We start from the raw sequence: 20581 nt of genomic DNA, 5'->3' as shown, positions 1-20581 counted from the left end.
GTAAACACTTCCATTAAAAACTTATTTATATCAACAGAAATAACCAGTTGAACAGTGGAAATCTTAATTTGTTCAAGGCTACAGCATTTTCAAATGATTTACATGACATCTAACAACTGAACATCAGCACACAATCTTTTTTTATTTTGGCTCCCCCTTTAAAACACCCCCCCCACACACACACACACACCCAAAAATAAACAAAAAAACCCTGGATCTTTTCCTTGCCCATTAAATCCATAGTTATAGCAAGGTGGATGGTTTTCATACACATTTCAACTTGCAATCCCATTTCCATGGAAACTCAGGAAGATATGAATTTCATGAGTTCTCTTGTGTCATTTACAATATAATGTCCTTATGAAGGATTTAAATGATAAGAATAAAATGGGATTAAAATAGGATATTTCACTTTAGAAGCTATTTTTTGTAGCTGGATGAGCAGGTAAATAATTAGCATAAAAGACAATTTTTTTTTACTGCAACCTTTATTTTGAAAATAGGAATTGCCGTAAATACATAGATAATATGTAGTTTATAAGTAATCCAAAATCATTCTCACACCTACATATTTTTAGCGCTGCCACTTAGTTAAATCATTTAATACAGTTTATAAAGTTGTTCTGAACATGAGTTCATTGCCTGCTTAGATTATTAAGTTATTTTACATAAAATATCTGCACTGACTCCAGAATCTAAGGCCCTGATCCTGCAACATATATCACATGGAATCAGCAGTTTCTTTCATGCAGTACATTTTGCAGGACTGGGGCCTAACATATTTATTGGCTTGTTAAAAGCAAGTCAAATGCATACAGAATTTGAAGTTGTATTGTAAGTACCTAAATATTATTTTTGGAAGGTGAGACTAGGTAAGGAGAATGCTCATTCAAACACAGCCATCTAATATCTAAACTAGTATTTAATAGTTGAAAAGCTACACCACTGAATTGCCTCTCATGTAATAGCTGCACTAATTCCAATATGAAGTTACAATGTGCATACATTTACCATGGTAACTATACCTGCAGAAGTTGGTGGGAATCACAACAGCATATCCAACACATGTTCCTCCCAAGCAGTTCCCTAGTTCATGGAAAAGCCCATGAGCCATTGACTCCAGAGGTAAAACAATCAGAAACACACTCATGAAGATCCCATTCTTTGGCTAAAAAGAAAATAGATATATTTATGTCTGATGATATCCACTTGCAAATTAAATGAAAAAAGTTATGTTCAAATTTCAGTTATGATTTTCTTTAAAACTTACCTCAGTGATTTGTGAAAAAATTATTTGAGCAAATCTAATTTGGTGCTGAAACATGAGGTGCAAATTATTATATGCTATAGACAGCCAAAGATAAACCTAATTACACAGTGTAGCATTCTAAAAACAGACTTTGGGCCAATTTCATTGGTAGCATAGGTAGGAGCAACTCCACAGAAATAAATGCATTTGTACCACTTAGGCGAGCACTGATTTTGACCCTAAAGCCCTGATCCTGCAAATATTTAGATACATGCTTAGCTTTAAGTTCTTGGCTAGTGCCACTGACTTCCATGGGGCTAATCATGTGTGTTAAGTTAAGCATGCATATAAGTGCCTGCAGGATTTGGGGCCTAGGTAAACACGATGGAGAATATTAGATACCAAATATTAGATGACAGTATACTGTATCATGCAGTAGGAATATAAAATTCAACTATTATTTTTCTTCTTCCTTGCTTTAATCCCATCAAATGGGGTCTGCTCCAAAAGTCCTCTCCCTTCAAAGTGTTCTGTTCAATGCCATATCCTTTATCACAGTGGTTCTCAAACTTGTGTACTGGAGACCCCTTTCACAGAGCAAGCCGCTGAGTGCGACCCCCACTTATAAATTAAAAACACTTTTTTATATATTTAACACCATTATAAATGCTGGAGGCAAAAGTAGGGTTTGGGGTGGAGGCTGAGAGCTCGCGACCCCCCCGCCCTCGCCCGTAATAACCTTACGATCCCCTGAGGGGTCTCGACCTCCAGTTTGAGAACCCCTGCTCTATCACAACACATGCTAACACATCTTCCTTTATGACGTCCCACTACTTCTTCCTGGGTCAGCCTATCTATCTTTTTCCTTCAATCTTGATCTGTTGGACTCTTTTACTTGCATAGTTGTCTGGACTGTGCTTAATGTGCCCAACCCATAAAATTCAACTATTCATCAGCCTAGTTCATTGATATTTTAAAAGCTCCTTTGGTATTAATATCTCAGTATCATATTCTACAATACAATTGTACTAAACAGAAGATTTAGGGGTACTTTCAAAGCACTTTACTTGAAAATGATAATTATTTATCAGATGCAGAAAAGCAATATCTGGCCCTTAAAACTGACTGGAATCCTATAGCACCCACACTGCAGATCTCCAGAAGGTGGTTTTATGCCTTTTAGGGGCTGAGTGCAGCCCCTGCACATATTACTTCAATAATGTTCATTATTTTAAAATATATTTGTTCCCATATTCATCAGAAACTCCACTCTGACATTTCAAAAGTTAAGCAACAGCCGTTAACATGAATAAATCAACACTGATTCCTGAAAATTGAGGTTTCTGAGATAAAGAAATCTCTGCATGTTTTATGTAATTGTTTTAATATGATGTAGACTGAGTTTAACAAGGTATTAAGGGCTTCTGCACAGTGAGTCAGCATGCAATACAGAGCCATTATAAGCAATCTGAAATCTATCATTAATTTTAGGTAGGTCAGTGAAGTGAGAAGCTTTTCAGCTGTGGCCTTCTACTATCAGGTAGCCAAAATGCACGTGTGAAATGCATCTTAAGTGTCACAGGGTATATGGCACAAAATTATTCACTTCCCACTGCGTAATGCTGCAATACTAGTTATTTAATAACTGACCAGGATATTCCATTACTAACTAATCTTTCAAGTAATCAATTGGGACCCTGATCTTTCAGCTTAACAAATATTTCAGATAATGCTACGCATAGTTTGGAAGATAAGGTTTTAAGACAGTTATTTGTAACGTAACACCGATTAGGCCTGTTCTCCATTTATGCACTCTCCTTGGATATGTCTAAGCCAGAACTGTCTTTCAGAACTGCACTTATGCTGAATTTATTTTTTTAAAATAATTTGTTATTTTTGTATTATTTAAAACTTAACATTTTAAAAATTATTTTTGGCTTACGGTAAACACTCTTTCTTCCAAAAGGCAACATCTGGTGGTGAAAATTCAGTATCTACCAGACCATAATGTAGCAATTGTATTTGATGTGGATTTCTATTAAAGCAATTCAGGTCAGGCTGAATATTGGGGAAATTTTTTTATTTTTTTTTAAACACTTCCCTCCTCATTTCTTCAAAACACCCAAAACACACGCACTATTGTAGTGTTTTGGGAGGCAGTGATCCAACGGAGAATCTACAATTTACCATGCTGCTTCCCAGGCTTACATAGGAATTATTACTTATTATTTGTATTACTATGGACCTAAGAGCCTGGTCAAGAACCAGGACCTAATCATATTAGGTGCTGTACAAACACAAAACAAAAAGATGATCCTTGCTGTTTTGGATCAGGCAAGTGATCCATTCTGTCCTGTATCCTGTTTAGCCAGTACCTGATACTTCAGAGGAAAGGGTAAGAAACCCTTAGGGAACTATTATGAAACAACTTGACTACAGGGGAACTTTCTTCCTCACCCCCATCTATCAGTGGTCAGCTTATGCTCTGACGCACAAAGGTATATATTATCCCCTTAAAAAGATATATCTAAGATACCTATTATAATGTAATCAAGGATATTCTCATTATCCATTTAAATGTCTAATCCTCTTCTGAATTCTATCTGCTGTGTAAAAGCACTGAGATCTATGGATGAAAAGTTTCCATAAGTGCTAAGTGGTATTATTACTACTAATCTCTTTGTTTCAATGATGTTCTATGGCAATAACTTCCACAGGTTAATTATACTTGGTGTAAAAAAGTATTTCCTTTTCTCAGTTTTACAGCCTTGTTTTTTTATTATGAGAAGGGGTGAATGTGGCCACTTGAGTTATCTTTTCTAAATTAATCATTATTTTGTAAGCCCATATCATGTCCTCTCTTATTCATCTCCTCTTGAAATTTAACAATCCCAGTCTTTTCACTCTGTCTCTAAATGGAAGCTTTTCCATGCCTCTGACCATTTTCATCACTCCTCACTGAACCCCTTTTGTTTCTGCTATACCATTGGGTTTCAGTATGTTGATTTATACTATGCATTATAACAATGTCAGTAGTATTTTCCTTTCCATTCCTTAACCACCCTAACGTTTGCCATTCCAACCCCAGCTGCAGCAAGCAGAGATATTTCACTGAACTGTACAACTTGCCAGTTCTTCCTAGAAGCAATCACTTAAGGTATCATAAAATTGCTTCTCTAAACCTTACAGCATGTGACATTTGACTAGTACACATTGCAAGTTGCAACAGTCACTCATTATTACTGGCTTATTAGATTTGGGTTATTCCTTTGATTTCCCTCAACACTATACACTCCAAGCTGATCAAAGGCCCGATAACTCTACTGGTATGCTATTTGGAATTTGTATCCTTAAAAATTATACTGTGAATTTTTTCTCCCACTAGAATTTATGGATTCTTTCTGGTACAGTGTCACTCCCTAATCTCTATGATCTGATGGCATTTTAATATGTATATATGTGATAATTTGAAAGAACATAAAATAACATCTGATTAGCTTAATAATGACAGTAAAAATCTTAGACAGGAACACCTTCAATAAGATGCAGCTGGAGTGTGTCATTGCATCACTAAATTCAAAAGACTTCACGATTGTGGCGCCCAGAAGAACAGATGGCATACACATATAAGTGGAGCCAGAAACGATTTATGTTCTTGCATCTGCTCTACCCATTTTCACTGTTTGGAGTGTAGTGGCACAAAGTCTTGCAGCCTGACCCCTCAGTATATCTGTGACCTTGAAGTGCTCATTTCCTTTTAAATAGAGTAACTCCTCACTTAATGCTGTAGTTATGTTCCTGAAAAATGTGACTAAGTGAAATGATGTTAAGCAAATCCAATTTCCCCATAAGAATGAATGTAAATGGGTGGGTTAGGTTCCAAGGAAATTTTTTTTTGCCATACAGTACAGTACTATAGTTGGGAGGTGCCCCCGCCTTATCCCATACAGGCACAGTCCACTGGCACTGGAAACAATGAGGCAGGCCAGGAGGCTGAAGGTGCTGTAGGCTGGGAGAAGTGCATTGCGCAGCAGCAGCGGCTGCTTCCCCTACTCTGCAAGCACCAGGGGCAGAGGGCTCAACCCTCGGTCCGCCCACGCCACCCCTTCCCCCAAACCCCCCCACCCGCCTCTTCTTTCCCCCCTTCTCCCCTTTACTCCACATGCTGCGTCCTGGCTCCTCCCCCCTCCTTCCCCTGCCTCCTGCTCACGGCAATCAGCTGGCTTGCGAAGTTCAGGGGGCAGGAGAGAGGGGGGAGGAGCGGGGACTCAGCGCGCAGGCTCCCCCCTCCCTCCGGCAATCAGCTGGTGTGCGGCGTTCTGGAGGCAGGGGAGGGAGGCGGAGCCTGCGCGCCGAGTCCTCGCTCCTCCCCCCTCCCTCCTGAACGCTGCAAGCCAGCTGATTGCCGCGGGCGGGGGGAGGAGGAGGAGGAGGAAGGTGCTGATCTGCGGCGTCTGCCAGCATACGGGAGACGCTATGTGGGGGGCATAGGGGAGCTGATAGGGGGCTGCCAGCTATTGACAAAGCAGGCAGCCAAATGACATTTTAGTGAAGCATTGCACAACTTTAAATGGAGCATGTTCTGTAATTGAGCAGGGATGTAAGATCGAAACAACGTTAAGTGAGAGGACTTTAAGTGGGGAGTTACTATAACTACTCTGGAAGCAAACAGAGTGCAGAGGGACCGGCTGAGACTACTGAAATCAATGGACATTTTCTCTTGTTGCCTTTCTTTTTTATGTTGATAGTCTCTCCTAAACATTTAGGATGCATATAATTTTTGTGTGCTCATTTCAAGCAATGTGCGAACTGGGTAAAAATTGCCACTTGCTTTTCTCTTGAGTAACTGCTGATATGTTAGACAATAAGACATTTGTGATGTTTCTTAATAACATGATCTTTCTACTTTAAAATATTCTAAATCTTTTCAGGTGACATTGTTAATGATAAGCAAGGGATTTGTTAACAGCAAATGTCATTTTACATACATGGTTGATATTTATTGATGGGGACATTCTAGTTCTAAGGGAGCAATGCAATTATTGAAAGTGCCAGAGGAGTAATCAGAACATTACTCTACACCAGAGTATTAGCAGGAAAAGATAAAGATAACAGGAAGAAAGAAGAGAGTTTGAAAGTATTAACTGATGGAAATAAGTTAAACAGAAAGTATGTCACAAAGAACTAGGGTGACAATATTTCCCTATGCTGAATACGGGACACCTGATAAAATTACTCATATTCAAGTTCAATGGCAATCAGAACTATGCAGTACAAACGTTCAAATTAACATCAAATTGACTGAGTCCCTATTAAAAAGAAATACTGCGTAGTTGGATTCTATTTATTTACCTTCTTATCTTTAAGGCTTTAGGGTTCATATGAGGAGAGGTGACACACACACTCTCGTACACCTCTCTCACACACAAAGGGTGACTAACCAACCCAACTCTTCCTGCCAGGCACTCTATACCCTACATGCCTGGCTGGGCCCCCGGATGGACCCACCTCTCTTGGTACCCCATTTTCCTGAGGCAACATGTGGTGGGGCATGCAGTGTCACATGTCCCCCCTCCCCAGATTCCACAGCCTTGCACACCCATCCCCATCGTTGGCCACTGGACCCCCCACTCACTACTGGTGGGCAGGAAGTTGGCGAGCAGGGAACTGGCCAACAGCAGGACCCGCCAGTACTGATAGGGGGAGACAGAAAATATGGGACAATTTGCCCATTTTTAAAAAAAAGTCAGGACACCTGCAGGAAGGCTTAAATATGGGATTGTCCCTTTAAAAACAGGACATCTGGTCACCCTACAAAAAACTATACACAGAACTACCATTTAAGGAAAAGAAATGCATGGATAGATTAAAGAAATAACACACCACACAACATGTAACAACACTGCGGACTAAGACATATGAGCCAAATTCTGCCCTCAGTTACACCCATGCAACCCAGAAGCTAGATTCTGACCCTATATGCCTGCAAAAGAAAAGACAGAGCTTGACACTATTGAAACCAGAAACTGCTGTGGACCCATGACACAGGAAGAAAGTTAAGGAATTAGAAGATGGTCACAAAGAAAGAGAGGGAGACAGATAACTAGCTACAAATATGTGAAGGGTGTTAACTCCAAGGAGGGAAATTATATACTGTGGTACATGGGGGTCTAGGCAGAAGATAAAGGACAAAACTAAGAAAGGGAAAATTTAGGCTGAATATCAAGAAAAACATATTTTAGTCTAAAGGAAATAGACAAATACTTTTGTCTAATATTCAAAACATGGCAATTTAGTTCTGCTTTTTAGTTGCCAATCATTTCCCTTTTTGTTTCTAAGGCACCAGGGCTAATTATAGCTCCCATGTGGTTAGAGTAATAGACGGTAGAGATGGGATAGTGAGAAATTAAGAGAGACTGAGTGGATAGGTTACAAAAGAAATAGTGAGATAGAGCACATGAGTCAAGTCAGGAAGGAGAGTGACACAGAGAATGAGAAAGAGAAAGGACAGGTGATGGGGTGAAAGGGTAAAAGAATAGGAAGGAGAGGCAGAGAGACTGGATTTCCGAGTGAGTGCATGGAGTAAGAGTTTGGCAAAATGTGTGTGTGGGAGGGAGATCAGAATGCAAGGGGAAAAGAGGGCAAGAAATATGAGGGAATGGAAAGAAATAAGGAACCAATGACTAAAAAAGCCAGAGGGAAAGCTATACTAAAATACATAATAGGAAGAAAGTGAAGTTGACAGTTTAATGCAAAATACCTATAAATACTTGTATAGACTAGCTTTGCAAACTCAACAACTTAGTCCAACAGAGTAATGTGTTTTGAAGGATAAGTAAAATATCACAATATTTTCATGCCAAGCTTTCATGACAGTTTTGCAAGGCTGGTAGAACGAATGAATGAATGAATGCATGTGTACGCACACACACAGTACAACCTTGCTAATTCACACTAGCAAGTAGAAGATATACTGCAAATTAGTGAATTTTGTAAATTAATAAATACTTAAACAAGAATAATATATCACCAGCAAAGAGTCTGAATTGCTGGATCAGGTGTAAGTGGTGTGTTTATACAGGTGTACTTTTGCAGCTTTTAATTACTCTGAAAATGTGTAAACCTCAAAAACTACAGAAATCACTGGAAACTACTGCAATAAGTGATATTTTATCGTACCTTGCTGTAACACAAATTAGCGAACAGAAGCACATATTTGACCTCTTGGGGACAGCTCATGCTGATCTATCAAGAAACATTCACACTACCAAGGTAGAAATATTTCTAGTAGGTGATACATGCATTTATAATCTTAGACTAATTTACTGGTTACTTTAATTTCTCCTGATAATTTCTCCTTGCTCCGATTCATGACTAGAATTAATTAACTGGATTTTCTAAAAGGGAAAATTATTACTTGATTCAAATACCTTTCCCTTTGATATTGCAGTTATTCCTTTCTTCCCCAACTGAATAACAAGTATACATTTCTTCTACCAGATACAAGTGATGTGCATCTGATTAATTGATCCATACTGAAATAAATACCCTCCAATTTCTACTAACTTAACTGAAAATAAATACAAAGATCTTAAGAGAAATAGGCCTGTTTGGTTCTCAAGAACTTTCGCAAGCACAAATTATTATGAGGATAAAAGTGTAAAGCATGTCTCTTCTGAATTACAAGTATCTGAAAATGTGCAACTGCAGATGCAAATGTGTTGTAATTATTTTCAAGAATAAATACAACATAGATAGCTATCTCAGATTAACTTTAAACACAAACTGTTATAACACTCAAATGAAAAAAACAAGATACTTTAAAGAAGCATCACATTTACCATGTAGTGCTCCTAAGATTTTAAGAAAGGTTAGGACAAAAGTTGTCTTAGCACTCTACGAAATACATAGATGGCTAGGTGGGAACAGAAAGAATTATTCAGCAGTGATGAATAACTTGTTTGATCATATAATAGTTTATAAAAATTCAAACTTTGGACTGGCCACCTCTAAACTTTGGTGCCTTGCATAATCCTCAATAGAAAAGTTATATGGGTATCCAGTGTTTGAGCTGCTGGTGTTATTTATCTCTTCCTAAACACCATCTCATGTTTGTCAGTGCATTTGTTTCTCCTTTCTTTAGTTGTCTTTTTAAATTGACACTTTTCCCATTCTCTATCTTTTTTAATCCCTTCCCAATCACTCTCCTCCGCCCTTCTTCTCTACAAAGTCTGCAGCTGTAGCCATATACAATGATTTATAGAAGGAAGTGCTTCAGAGGAAAACTAACCAGGATTCTAGCCAGCTTCCCTCTGCAAACCACAAATGTGCTTGATACAGAGGAAAACTGATTCTCCGATAAAAAAAATCAGTTTCCCTCTCCATCAAGCATTTCACATGAGTCAGCAGCAAGAGGTAATCTAGGATCACAAGGTCCTTCTGAATGGATGGCAAAATGATTTTGAAAGTATTGCAGGGGCATTTCTGCAGACTGGACTTGCTATTCATAAGCTCTTTTGGGGTGGAACTGAAGACATATAAAAAACAACTGCCATTTTAAGACCACTTTAAAAAATATCTACCTTAAACCAGCTCCCAAATTGCTGTGGTACCAGTAACACTCAGCATGCCTCAGTTTGGGACCTGGCTAAATATTTCAGACAAACGTACATTGGCTCAGCCTGCTAAGGAAAAAGGCATGTTCCTCCATTCAGGAAAGTCAAATGGGAAGAAAAGAACAAAACTGAAAAGTTTGTGGGTACTTTGTGGAAATAATTAGAAGATATATTTTATCTTCAAATATATTTGCACATGGGGCAGATGCAAGGGATATATTTGCAAAGTAGTTTGTAAGGATTTAGAAGTTTGTCCTCGACTGAGATTAATAATAGTCATATGGTTAAATTCTTGAAAAATGTATACATAAATGTTATCTTTTATTGGTTTCATTAAAACTACCCCATATAAAAGATGTTCCCAGACCAGTGCACCAACATATTTCAATTCATATTATAGGGCTACAGAAATGTGCGTGTTGTCTGCTGTGAAAATACTGGCAATATAGACAGTGGGTTTGTAAATTAAATAAATTCAGATTTTAAATTATTTTAATGTTTCTTCCAGCCTTGAATTAGTATCTCCTGTCAGTTTAATCATACCAGATTAGGTTGGTAGATTCAGTGGCCTCACTAAGCCACAGTCAGACAGAACAAAGTGCCAGAGTAAAAGAATCTGCTTCTGAAGCCATCAGTTTCACTTTAAAATTTGGATTGCTCAATTGTGTCTTGGCCCTAATACAGTATTAGTACGGCCCTACCAAATTCATGGTCCATTTTGATCAATTTCACAGCCAAAAGGTTTAAAATTGTTTACATGTTCCTAGCTGTTAGGCCAGGCCGGGCTGGGAAGAGACAGGACTTTCTCTTCCCCTATATGGCCCCTGCGGGGAGATCAGACCCAACTCCGGGTACCTCTCCCGGGGGCAGGAAGCTGTGCAGCCTTCAATGCTGGCTGATTTCCCACTGACCTCACCCCGAGCAGCCATGCAGGGGAAGAGGATGTCCTGTCCCTCTCCAGCCCAGCCTGGACTAGCAGCTAGGAGCCCCTGGCTGGGGCACTCCCAGCAGCACGGAGGAGATCAGACCCACCTCTGGAACCTCCTACGGCTGCAGGAAGCTCCGTGACTGCTGCCTTCAGAGTCCAGCTCTGAAGGCAGTGCAGCCACAGAGCTTCCAGCAGCTGGGAGAGGAACCCGGAAGTGGGTCTCATCTCCCCCTACATGGTCGTTCTCAGAGGAAGAGGAAGTCCTGTCCCATCCTAGCCCAGTGGACTAGCAGCTGGACTCAGTGAATGGGAGGAGCCCACAGCTGGGGTACCCCCAGCCCTGCTCATTCCCTCCAATAGCCGGATTTCACATGGGAGGTCAAATTTCATGGTTCATGAAGGATTTTCAGGGCCGTCAATTTAGCAGGGCCCTAAGTATTGGATATCATAATTGTTAGAAAACAGTTCTTTATAATATCAGAGGAGTGAAAGAGATAAATATATTATAATTTACCTGCCAAGTTACTGCACCCAAAACTGCAGTTGCAAGGAGACTGAAAAATACTAGTTGCTCTGAAATTAAACAGAAATGACGCATTCCTTTAGAAGCCATGACTCGGTCAAGGCTATTATTCTCTGCCCTGTGGGTATAATAGACTTTGTGACAGTCATTTAATTTTGTATGAAACCCCCAAAGAGTTATAAGAAAAATAATGTGGCAGATCATCCAGAAAATTCCAAAAATAGAAAAACCAGGTATAACGAAGTACCAGAGACCCAAGTCACCTAATTTAAATGCTGCTAGAATGAAAAAGATAAATTCAATTACTCCAACAGAGATGACTGAAAGCCTTCTGCAAATTCTACCACGGTACAAGTAGGGCTTCCATCGTTCAGTAACTGAAAGTCCGCTGAAGTAGACATCAAGAAGAGGGTCTGAAATCAGGCAACTAAAGAAACAGGCCAAGGCAAATGGGTTTGTGGGAATGTTCAGGGAAGGAAAAAACAATAAAGATGCCAGAGCTCCAAAAATTGCCAAATTTGGAATTGCCAAGAAAGACTTCATCCGCAAGTCAATAATCAGCATGGCCAAAGCCACAACCAACAAGATGATACTCATGGATTTTTCAACCAGCATAGTTGTGCTGGCAATTGCAAATCCAACCAGCTCCAGAAATTCAACTGTTGTCAGCAGAGTTGGTCGGTGATGGACACAGCCGCAAATCCTCTCCACCAAAGCACACAATATCCTTATAACTATGGAGGTAAGGAGTAAGTATTTGGTTGTTTCTTCTTTCACGTCACTTTTAAAAGAGGAATTATCAAGAAAACAGAGGAGGCCAAGCAAGAATCCAAACCAAAGATTGGAGAGACTCAAACTTGCTGCTTCCATTGAAAAATAATAATAAAGTATGCTGGCAATTCCAAGAACAAAAAGGCCCAGAATAAATATTACCAGTATTAGTGCATCTGCAGACTTCTCCCACCTGACATAAAGGCCCAGACATATAGCAACCAATATGTTGATCCTGGCTAAATAGCCAAGGTATCGGACCGATGAATGCATGTTCACTTCTCTATTTGCTTCTTCCAGTCTTGTCATTGCTGCATAGAGACAGTGACTAACACAGTAACGCAGTGATCTACACATGTAAATAAGCAATTAGGGGGTTTTACCCACTGTACAGAAAGTAACTGTTTGGCTTTCATCCAAGAAATGCAGTGCAGCGATAACTTCCTGCAATGTCATGTCATCAGTAACATTCCTGGATTATAGAAGTCCTGAAAGAAGAATGAATAGAAATGTCAGTGCTAAATTACAAACTTTAAACTTATTTACTAACATATTAGATCAAAGAGTTTACAATCTAAATTAAAAATATACAATAAATATCAACTATATACAATGTGTAGGTTTTTTTAAGTATATGTTCTATAATTGGTGGATCATTGAAAGTTATTCAAAACCAATATGAAGTGAAATTCTCATAAGTCTCATCTCATAAAAACTACTCTATAATTTGAATAAAATAACGAGGAATGTTACATTAGCTAATCAAACCCTAATTGACAATACAATCTTTCCATGAATCACCTACACATTTCAGAATATTACTGTGACATTTCTGTTAAATTCTAACATCTGTTAATGGACAACTTCTTAATCTTCTTATTCCAGTAAAATATTAAAAATACAATTTTATGAAACCTGCTAAATCCCTAACCCAGATCTGTTGTTTCCAGTATGATCACTCCACATTATTTCAGGTAACAAAACTAAATTCCTAATTTTTGTTACATCTTTTTAGTATCCTTTGCAATATTTATGTATATAGGTACTTAATAGGTTTACTTGATTACTGAAGTATCTGGACGCTTCACAAACATTAGTAAGTTTATCCCCACAACACTCTGTGAGACAGGGAAATATCATTATCCTATTACACAGATGGAGAATTGAGGCACAGTGAAATTAATTGACTTGCTCAATGTCGCAGCCAGGAACAAACTCCAGATCTCCGGAGCATGAGCCCGAGCCCAAGCCCAGGGCCTTAATCACAAAACCATCCTTTTAACTCCTAAATTCCCTGAGAAAAGACCAACAACCACCAAATGTCTTTCAAACTGATTGAGTTCACAAAAATCAAAGTTCTACTTATCTGCCACCTTGAAATGAAAAATTTCACCAGAATAAAGATTGATATATTTAGAATCTGCTATTTCACCACTTTATAAACCATTGCATTATTGACCCAATGTCCAATATAATTTTGTCAAATCTTGTTGGGGAACAGGAATACGATATTTTAATGAGACATTTTGTGACAGAAACTTGTAAATATTTTTGGAATATACAGATTCTCAAAACTGAACAATGCTCCAGGTAGTCTGGACATCCTGTATCTGGCAGAGACCAGTACTATTCTATAGTGAAAATTTCTTCCTGACCTCAAGTGACAATCTACTTGTGGCTTGAAACAAGAGTATTAGTGTAACATTTTTAATTTTGAATCCTAGCTAGCTTAGGTAATATTATTATCTACAGTAAATATCAATTATATTTTAATACAACTATTAAAATACAGCTATTTATTGCAATATCTATTAATTTAATCATATTTTGAGTAAAAATGTATTTCTTTGTATTTTAAAACTGTCTTATTTTTGCTGCATTTATTTGTATTAAAAGGATATTATGGAGGTTCCATAGTTAAAGCTGAATTCCATTGTGCATTGTTGAGGCTGAATCGATGCTATATATGAAAATAGGTATTCTTTCCAAATTTACTGCACTTGCTCTGTGAGAATGAATTTTCTGAGAACTTACAAGCAAATTGATTAGTTTATGGGTTATAATTAATTATTTTATTGTACTGTCAAGAACCAGAGTGCCACTATAAAATAAGTATCAGACAAGAGACAACAGGTGGATACAGACAGACCGGGGAGCAAAAAGAACACAATATTGATCCGTGAGATAGACAGTGGTCTCAGTGTAAGATGCCCAATAGCTGTCATGGTGTTTTGTTTTGTTTTTTTAAAATAGGCATCATGGCAAAGGAGATTAATATTAAAAACTAGGTCCCTTGAGAAAGCCAACATCTGTCAGTCCTTTGTTGCAAATGATCTTAATAGAACAGACTCTTCCAATTTCCCATACAGTTAAAACTCGCAGAAAACTTGCATATAGGCTGCATATGAAGAAATTATGTCTAATTAAGTACAGCCAGTAAGTGCTGCTCTCAAGAAATGCCGGAACACAAGTATTGGAATTGCTACCCAAAACAAGAAGTATCCCAGAATGTTCTGGCAGGACTCAAGCTCTGAATTGTTATGACTATGTAAGTTATAAGCAGGAAAAGCTCAACAGATAAGTTAACTCTCATGTGGGACTTCAGAGACATCAGCGGTAATTAAACCAATCCGCACCCTTCCTCTATAGCTAATTAGCAACAATTCAAGAGTACTTAGTGGTAGGGGGGAGACTGGACATGTACCAAGAGTGCTTACTGGTATATGACTGGTCGAATTGCCACTACTCTTTAAAGGTTCCGTGGCTGCATGCTAGTTTGGGCATCAGGACTTGAATGGCTCTCCTGATCAACTAGGCAGCATTACCAGAAGAAATGTGGCAGTAGCATAAGAGGTAGCCCTTCAAAACCAAATTAGGCCTTTGCTAGGCAATGCTTTTAAGGTGTCTTGTTGGAAAGTTTGACACACGCTTCTTACTAGGTTTAACACAACCAGTTTAGCACACATTAAATCAAGTATGCATTGTCTACACCAGACTTCTAAAACATTTTAGTTAGAATACATACTAACCACCAATAGTTAATTTGTGCCAGGGCTTAGCCCTGGCACTTCTCGGCTTGGCAGTTCATAGACCTGGCACTCTGGGCTCGCTGCATCAGTTATGAACATGGATCGGCAACCTTTGGCACACGGCTCGCCAGGTTAAGCATCCTGGCGGGCCGGGACGGTTTGTTTACCTGCCGCGTCCGCAGGTTCGGCTGATCACAGCTCCCACTGGCCGGGGTTCACCACTCCAGGCCAATGGGGAAGATGGGAAGCGGCAGCCAGCACAACCCTTGGCCTGCCCCGCTTCCAGCAGCCCCCATTGCCCTGGGATGGCGGACCGCGGCCAGTGGGAGCTGCGATCGGCTGAACCTGCGGACGCGGAAGGTAAACAAACCGGCCCGGCCCGCCAGGGTGCTTACCCTGGCGAGTCACGTGCCAAAGATTGCCGATCTCTGAGTTAAAAATGTAAAACAATTGCTTGAGCCCTGGCACCCCTTTCAATAAAAATTAAACACCGCTAACAACATACCTATAACACCTCCACTATACAAAGCTTTAGTTAATCTGGTAAATACTCCTGTGTGAACACTCTTCTATTGATTTACTAATGAAAATTAAACCAACATAATCAAGGTTTAAATAAAATTAAGAGTCTGTTTAGGATTTTGCATGGGTTTAAAAGCACACCTTTAAACTGGTGTATTGTGTGTTGATTTTAGTCAGACATGGATGGATCAAAGACTTGATACAAGTATGTCTGAACAATACAGTACATTAACTTCCCACTTAACTTCCTCTCGCTTAATGTTGTATCGATCTTACGTCCCTGCTCAATTACAGAACATGCTCCATTTAAAGTTGTGCAATGCTTCGCTATAACGTCGTTTGGCTTCCTCCTTTGTCCACAGCTGGCAGCCCCCCAATCAGCTCCCCAACAGCGCCTCCCGCCCACCGGCAGACCCCGCAGCTCAGCGCTTTATCCCTCCCCCCCCCCCGTCTCCTGCCCACGGCAATCAGCTGGCTTGTGGTGTTCAGGAGGCAGGTGAGGGAGGGGGAGCCTGCGCGCCGGGTCCTCGCTCCTCCCCCCTGAACGCAACAAGCCAGCTGATTGCCGAGGGCAGGAGGAAGGGGGGAGGAGTGAAGACATGGCACACCTCTCCCCTCCCTCCCTGCCTGCACCAATCAGCTGGCTTGCGGTGTTCAGGAGGCAGGTGAGGGAGGGGGAGTGAGGACACGGTGTGCGGAATAAAGGGGGGGGGGGAGAAGAGGCGGGTTAAGGGTGGAGGCTTGGGGGAAGGGGTGGCGTGAGCGGGCCGAGGGTTGAGCCCCTCATCCCTGGTGCTTACAGAGATGGGGAAGCTGCCGCTGCACAACGTGCTTCTCCAACCCTACAGCATCTTCAGCCTCCTGGCCTGCCTCATTGTCTCCAGTGCCTGTGGGCTGTGCCTGTGTGGGATAAGACGAGGACATCTCCCAACTATAGTACTGTACTGTATGGCAAAAAAAAATTTCCCTGGAACCTAATCCCCCCTACTTACATTCATTCTTATGGGAAAATTGGATTGACTTAACATCGTTTCACTTAAAGTCGCATTTTTCAGGAACATAACTATAACGTTAAGTGAGGAGTTCCTGTATATTGAAGAACAACAGGGTGCAAGCATATCCTTCCTGGTATCCCTGAATAGCCATCAGGAGAATCTGTATGGTAATGACTAGTATCTTCAGGGAGGGAGACAGGCACCTTAGAAGTGGGCTTTTCCCCCAGGCAGCTCCCTCCGGCTCAGGAGTCGGGGTTAAGTGGTTCGCAACAGCTTGTCATACTGACGTGTCTCTCAGTTGTCAGCGGGGTTGTTTTTCTAACTTGGGCTTCACATGAGGCAGACAAGCCAAAGGGATCATCTGGCACTAGGTGTCACAGCCCCTTTTAACGGACACACCTGCGCGGGCAGCTCTCTGGCGCCTGCTGCTGAGGCGAACGCGGTGCTCCGGGGCTCGCTCCCGTGCCGCGTTCACACGCTGACAGCAGCAACGTCAAACCGAAAGGAAAACACGTCAGACAGGCCCGGGCCTCGCCTACCCTGAGAACAAACTTCCCCTAAAGTTTCCCGCCGTCGCTCGCCCAGGCTCAGCTCCATGGGCGAGGGCCCGCCACAGGCAAGGCGCCCACGGCCGCTGGCGTTTTCGCTGCGGTGTCACCCAGCGCTGCTCGGAACAGGGGTAACCAGTAACCCCGCGCCCCGGCCTCTCCCTAGCCCGCCGGCTCCCCCGGCCCCGCCCCGCGCCCCGGCCTCCTCCTCGCCAGCTCCGCACCACCCGGGCCAGCAGCAGGAGTCCCGTGGGACGGCTTAGCTCCCCCCTTCCCGGGACTCACCCTGCGCCGACTCCCCGGGAAGTTCTCCACCCCCACCAGGACTGCAGCGCGCCGCCGCCGCCATGTTAGCGCTCTGAGGCTACGGGGCGCGCGAGGGTTCAAACGGCGCAGTACGGTGGGGGCTAGAGGACCAGCATCAACTGGAAGGCGCGAGGGCGGCCCGAGAGGAGGAGGGCGGGTCCCGGCCGTTTCTCTGTGGGAGGGCGCCCCGGCCCCCAATGGGCGCAGCAGCCTCCCCGCCGCCCGCATCAGGGGCTCACTCCAGCCCCGCTCATTAGGACGGGACGAGAGGGGGGGGGGGGTGCGGCACGCTAGTGTCAGGGAGCGAGAAATCCCATCTCCCTCGCGCTGCGGGGGCCGGGCAGGGCCCTAGCACGCGGGCTGACGGGGTGAGCAGTGACCCCGTGCGCCAGTGGCGCCACCTCCCAGCCTGGGATACGGGTCGAACTGCTCGTGCAGCCCCCACTCACTGCTATGCAGTGTATTAATACTTTATTTTGTAAATCTCCCCCCTCTTTTTCTTTTAGGTATCTTACTACAGTCCTGTTAAGCATACAGCCCAGTCCCCCTTTACTCTGCCCACTAAAGCCTGGAGACAAGTGCAACCCTTCCTTCAAGGAGTAGACTGACATTTACTAGAAAGATGCATAACACTATACTACTACCTGAAGAGATGGATGTAGCTGGAAAGCTTCTCTCTCACCCACAGAAGTTGGTCCAATAAAACATATTACCTCACCCACCTTGTCTCTGTAATACCCTAGGACAGGGTGGGCAAACTTTTTGGCCTGAGGGCTATATCTAGGTATGGAAATTGTATAGTAGGCCATGAATGCTTAAGAAATTGGGGGTTGGGGGTGCAGGAGGGCTCCAGCTTGGGGTGGGGCTGAGGAGTTGGGGTGGAGGATGCTCTGGGCTGGGACCAAGGGGTTTGGAGAGCAAGAGGGGGATCAAGGATGGGGCAGGGGGTTGGGGCACAGGAGGGGTTCAGGGGACAGGATCTAGGCAGTGCTTACCTCAAACAGCTCCCAGAAACAGCATGTCCCCAACTCCGGCTCCTATGCAGAGGCATGGCCAGGCAGCTCTGCCCTGTGTGCAGGCACTGCCTCTGCAACTCCCGTTGGCTGTGGTTCCCAGCCAATGGGAGCTGAAGGGGTGGTGCTTGGGGTGGGGGCAGAGTGTGGACCCCCCTGGCTGCTTCTACATGTAGGAGCCAGAGTGGGGACTTGCCATTGCTTCTGGGAGCCATATGCAATGGGGCAAGACCCCACCCCTCCTCTGTGGCTGGAGCAGGGCAAGCCCCAGACCCTGCTTCCCGCTGAGAGCTCAAGGGCTGACTTAAAATATCAGGACCAGATTTGGCCCACCTCTGTCCTATTTAGTCTGAAGCTTATTTGCGTTGTATATCACTAGTTACAAAATAGTATATCAAGTTTTGAGCAAAGGAATACTGTTTTCTTTTAAAACTTCCATATAGCTTACATAGCCATGATTTCTCAATTCCATAAGGAATTTATGCAGTGGAGAGAAAGTGCATGGATCTTTAATACCTGGAGAGTGTAGGCAATAACTATTCCCTTTGAACAGAAAGCTGGTGTTTGAGGTTGTATTGAAAAAGGTGAATCTTAACAGTGGGAATGTGTAGAAGAAAGACTAGACTATTGGTAACCATTCCCACTAATAGCTAAAACTGGCAGAGCAGTTAAAAGAGTTCTCTGCTGAGTGCAAATCAGTTCCTAATAGAGATCTTGAGAGAAAGGACCTCCCTCTCCTTATTTTTGGCTCAGCTCCAGAAATACCCTTGAAATTTTTGGAGAAGACAGAAACTGATTACTGCGCAAGTGACTGAAATCTCTAAAAATTACTAGCTTGTCAAGAAATAAATCTCTTGCAACCTCTCCCTCTAGTATGTTATACTAGTAGACTATCATTCACAAGTAAAACAAACAAACCGAAGAAAGAAAATTGACCAGACTATTTAGATCAGGGGTTCTCAAACTGGGGGTTGAGACCCCTCAGGGGGTCATGAGCTGTCAGCCTCCACCCCAAACCTCGCTTTGCCTCCAGCATTTATAATGGTGTTAAATATATAAACAAGTGTTTTTAATTTACAAGGGGGTCACATTCAGAGGCTTGGTATGTGAAAGGGGTCACCAGTACAATAGTTTGAGAACCACTGATTTAGATGCATACTTTGGAGTGATCTGATCTCCAGAACTTAAAACAAGTTGTGTACGAGGCCCCCATAATAAAGAGCTATTCTGCTGATTCATGCAGATAAGACCCACGAGGTCTGTTTAACAGTTGCAACTGGAGATTTATTTGAAAAGGTTTAAGCCCCTCTTTCAGGTAGGGAGAAAAGCATGGAAAGTTTCTTGCAGGGAGTAACATTAAGAGCAGCCAAAGAACATTTGCTGCTGTTTAATAGCGAAGGAAAACCCAGTTACAGGTTAGCAGGGTGGGAACAGCATTTGCTTTCATATGGATTCTTAAATGACATCACTAGAAGTTTGTTTGTACTTCAGCTATGTATTATGCTTGGATAAAGCAGTATTAGCAGCTCATAATTCTTCCTTCTAAACTTCAAAAAAAAATCAAAAACCCAACAATGCATCCAATGCTTACAGTTTATTCCCTTCCAGTGGATTATGGGAGCCTATTTCCAAGTGGGCATGAGAAAGGAGATGTACACTCAAAACATTTTCTATGCACCTTTTAGCTTGAGAATTGCTAAAACTCCACAGAAAAATAAACTCAAGTGGAGTCCATTGTATTAACTGAGATAAGACTCATTAGATTTCTCCTAAAATGGCCTTGGAATCCTGCATTTTCAATCTTCTGGGTCTACATTCTGCTTTCTTCACTGTCATTCTTTCCCTTCTGCACTGTTAGCTGCAGTAGAAAACATCTCAGCAGTGCCTCTGATTGATAATGGCTGAGAGGAAACACTTATTGTAGGTGCTGCAAGGTTGTGCTCTGTAAAAGGGGCACAGTGGTGGAGGAAAGCAGAATGTGTTCTGGTCTACAGTGAGGAACAGATTAGAAGGGAGAAACCAAGGGGAGGTATGTAGCAGACAGGAAGGCAAAGGAAGTGAATTATGTTTGTTTCTGTTAAC

The 20581-nt window shown here is 42.1% G+C and overlaps 1 protein-coding gene across 2 annotated transcripts in view; it reads right to left on the bottom strand.

The window, feature by feature from the left end:
* The window catches only part of TMEM168 (transmembrane protein 168), a 30021-nt gene extending 12406 nt beyond the window's left edge, over positions 1–17615 (bottom strand). The window contains exons 1-3 of one of the 2 annotated variants that reach the window (XM_034769142.1): positions 17466–17615; positions 11307–12574; positions 1026–1168 (exon numbers count right to left, since the gene is read on the bottom strand). In XM_034769142.1, coding sequence (XP_034625033.1) covers positions 1026–1168; positions 11307–12443 — 1280 coding nt within the window. In that variant the 5' untranslated portion in view covers positions 12444–12574; positions 17466–17615. Of the gene's footprint in view, positions 1–1025; positions 1169–11306; positions 12575–16835; positions 16969–17465 lie in introns of those variants that run through there. The other variant, XM_034769151.1, reaches the window with a different exon arrangement.
* Between the last annotated feature and the right edge of the window lie 2966 nt (positions 17616–20581).

This window comes from Trachemys scripta, chromosome 1 (assembly GCF_013100865.1).
Source record: "Trachemys scripta elegans isolate TJP31775 chromosome 1, CAS_Tse_1.0, whole genome shotgun sequence".
In the NCBI taxonomy this organism is placed as follows: Eukaryota; Metazoa; Chordata; order Testudines; family Emydidae; genus Trachemys; species Trachemys scripta.
This window is presented reverse-complemented; position numbering and strand designations above follow the sequence as displayed.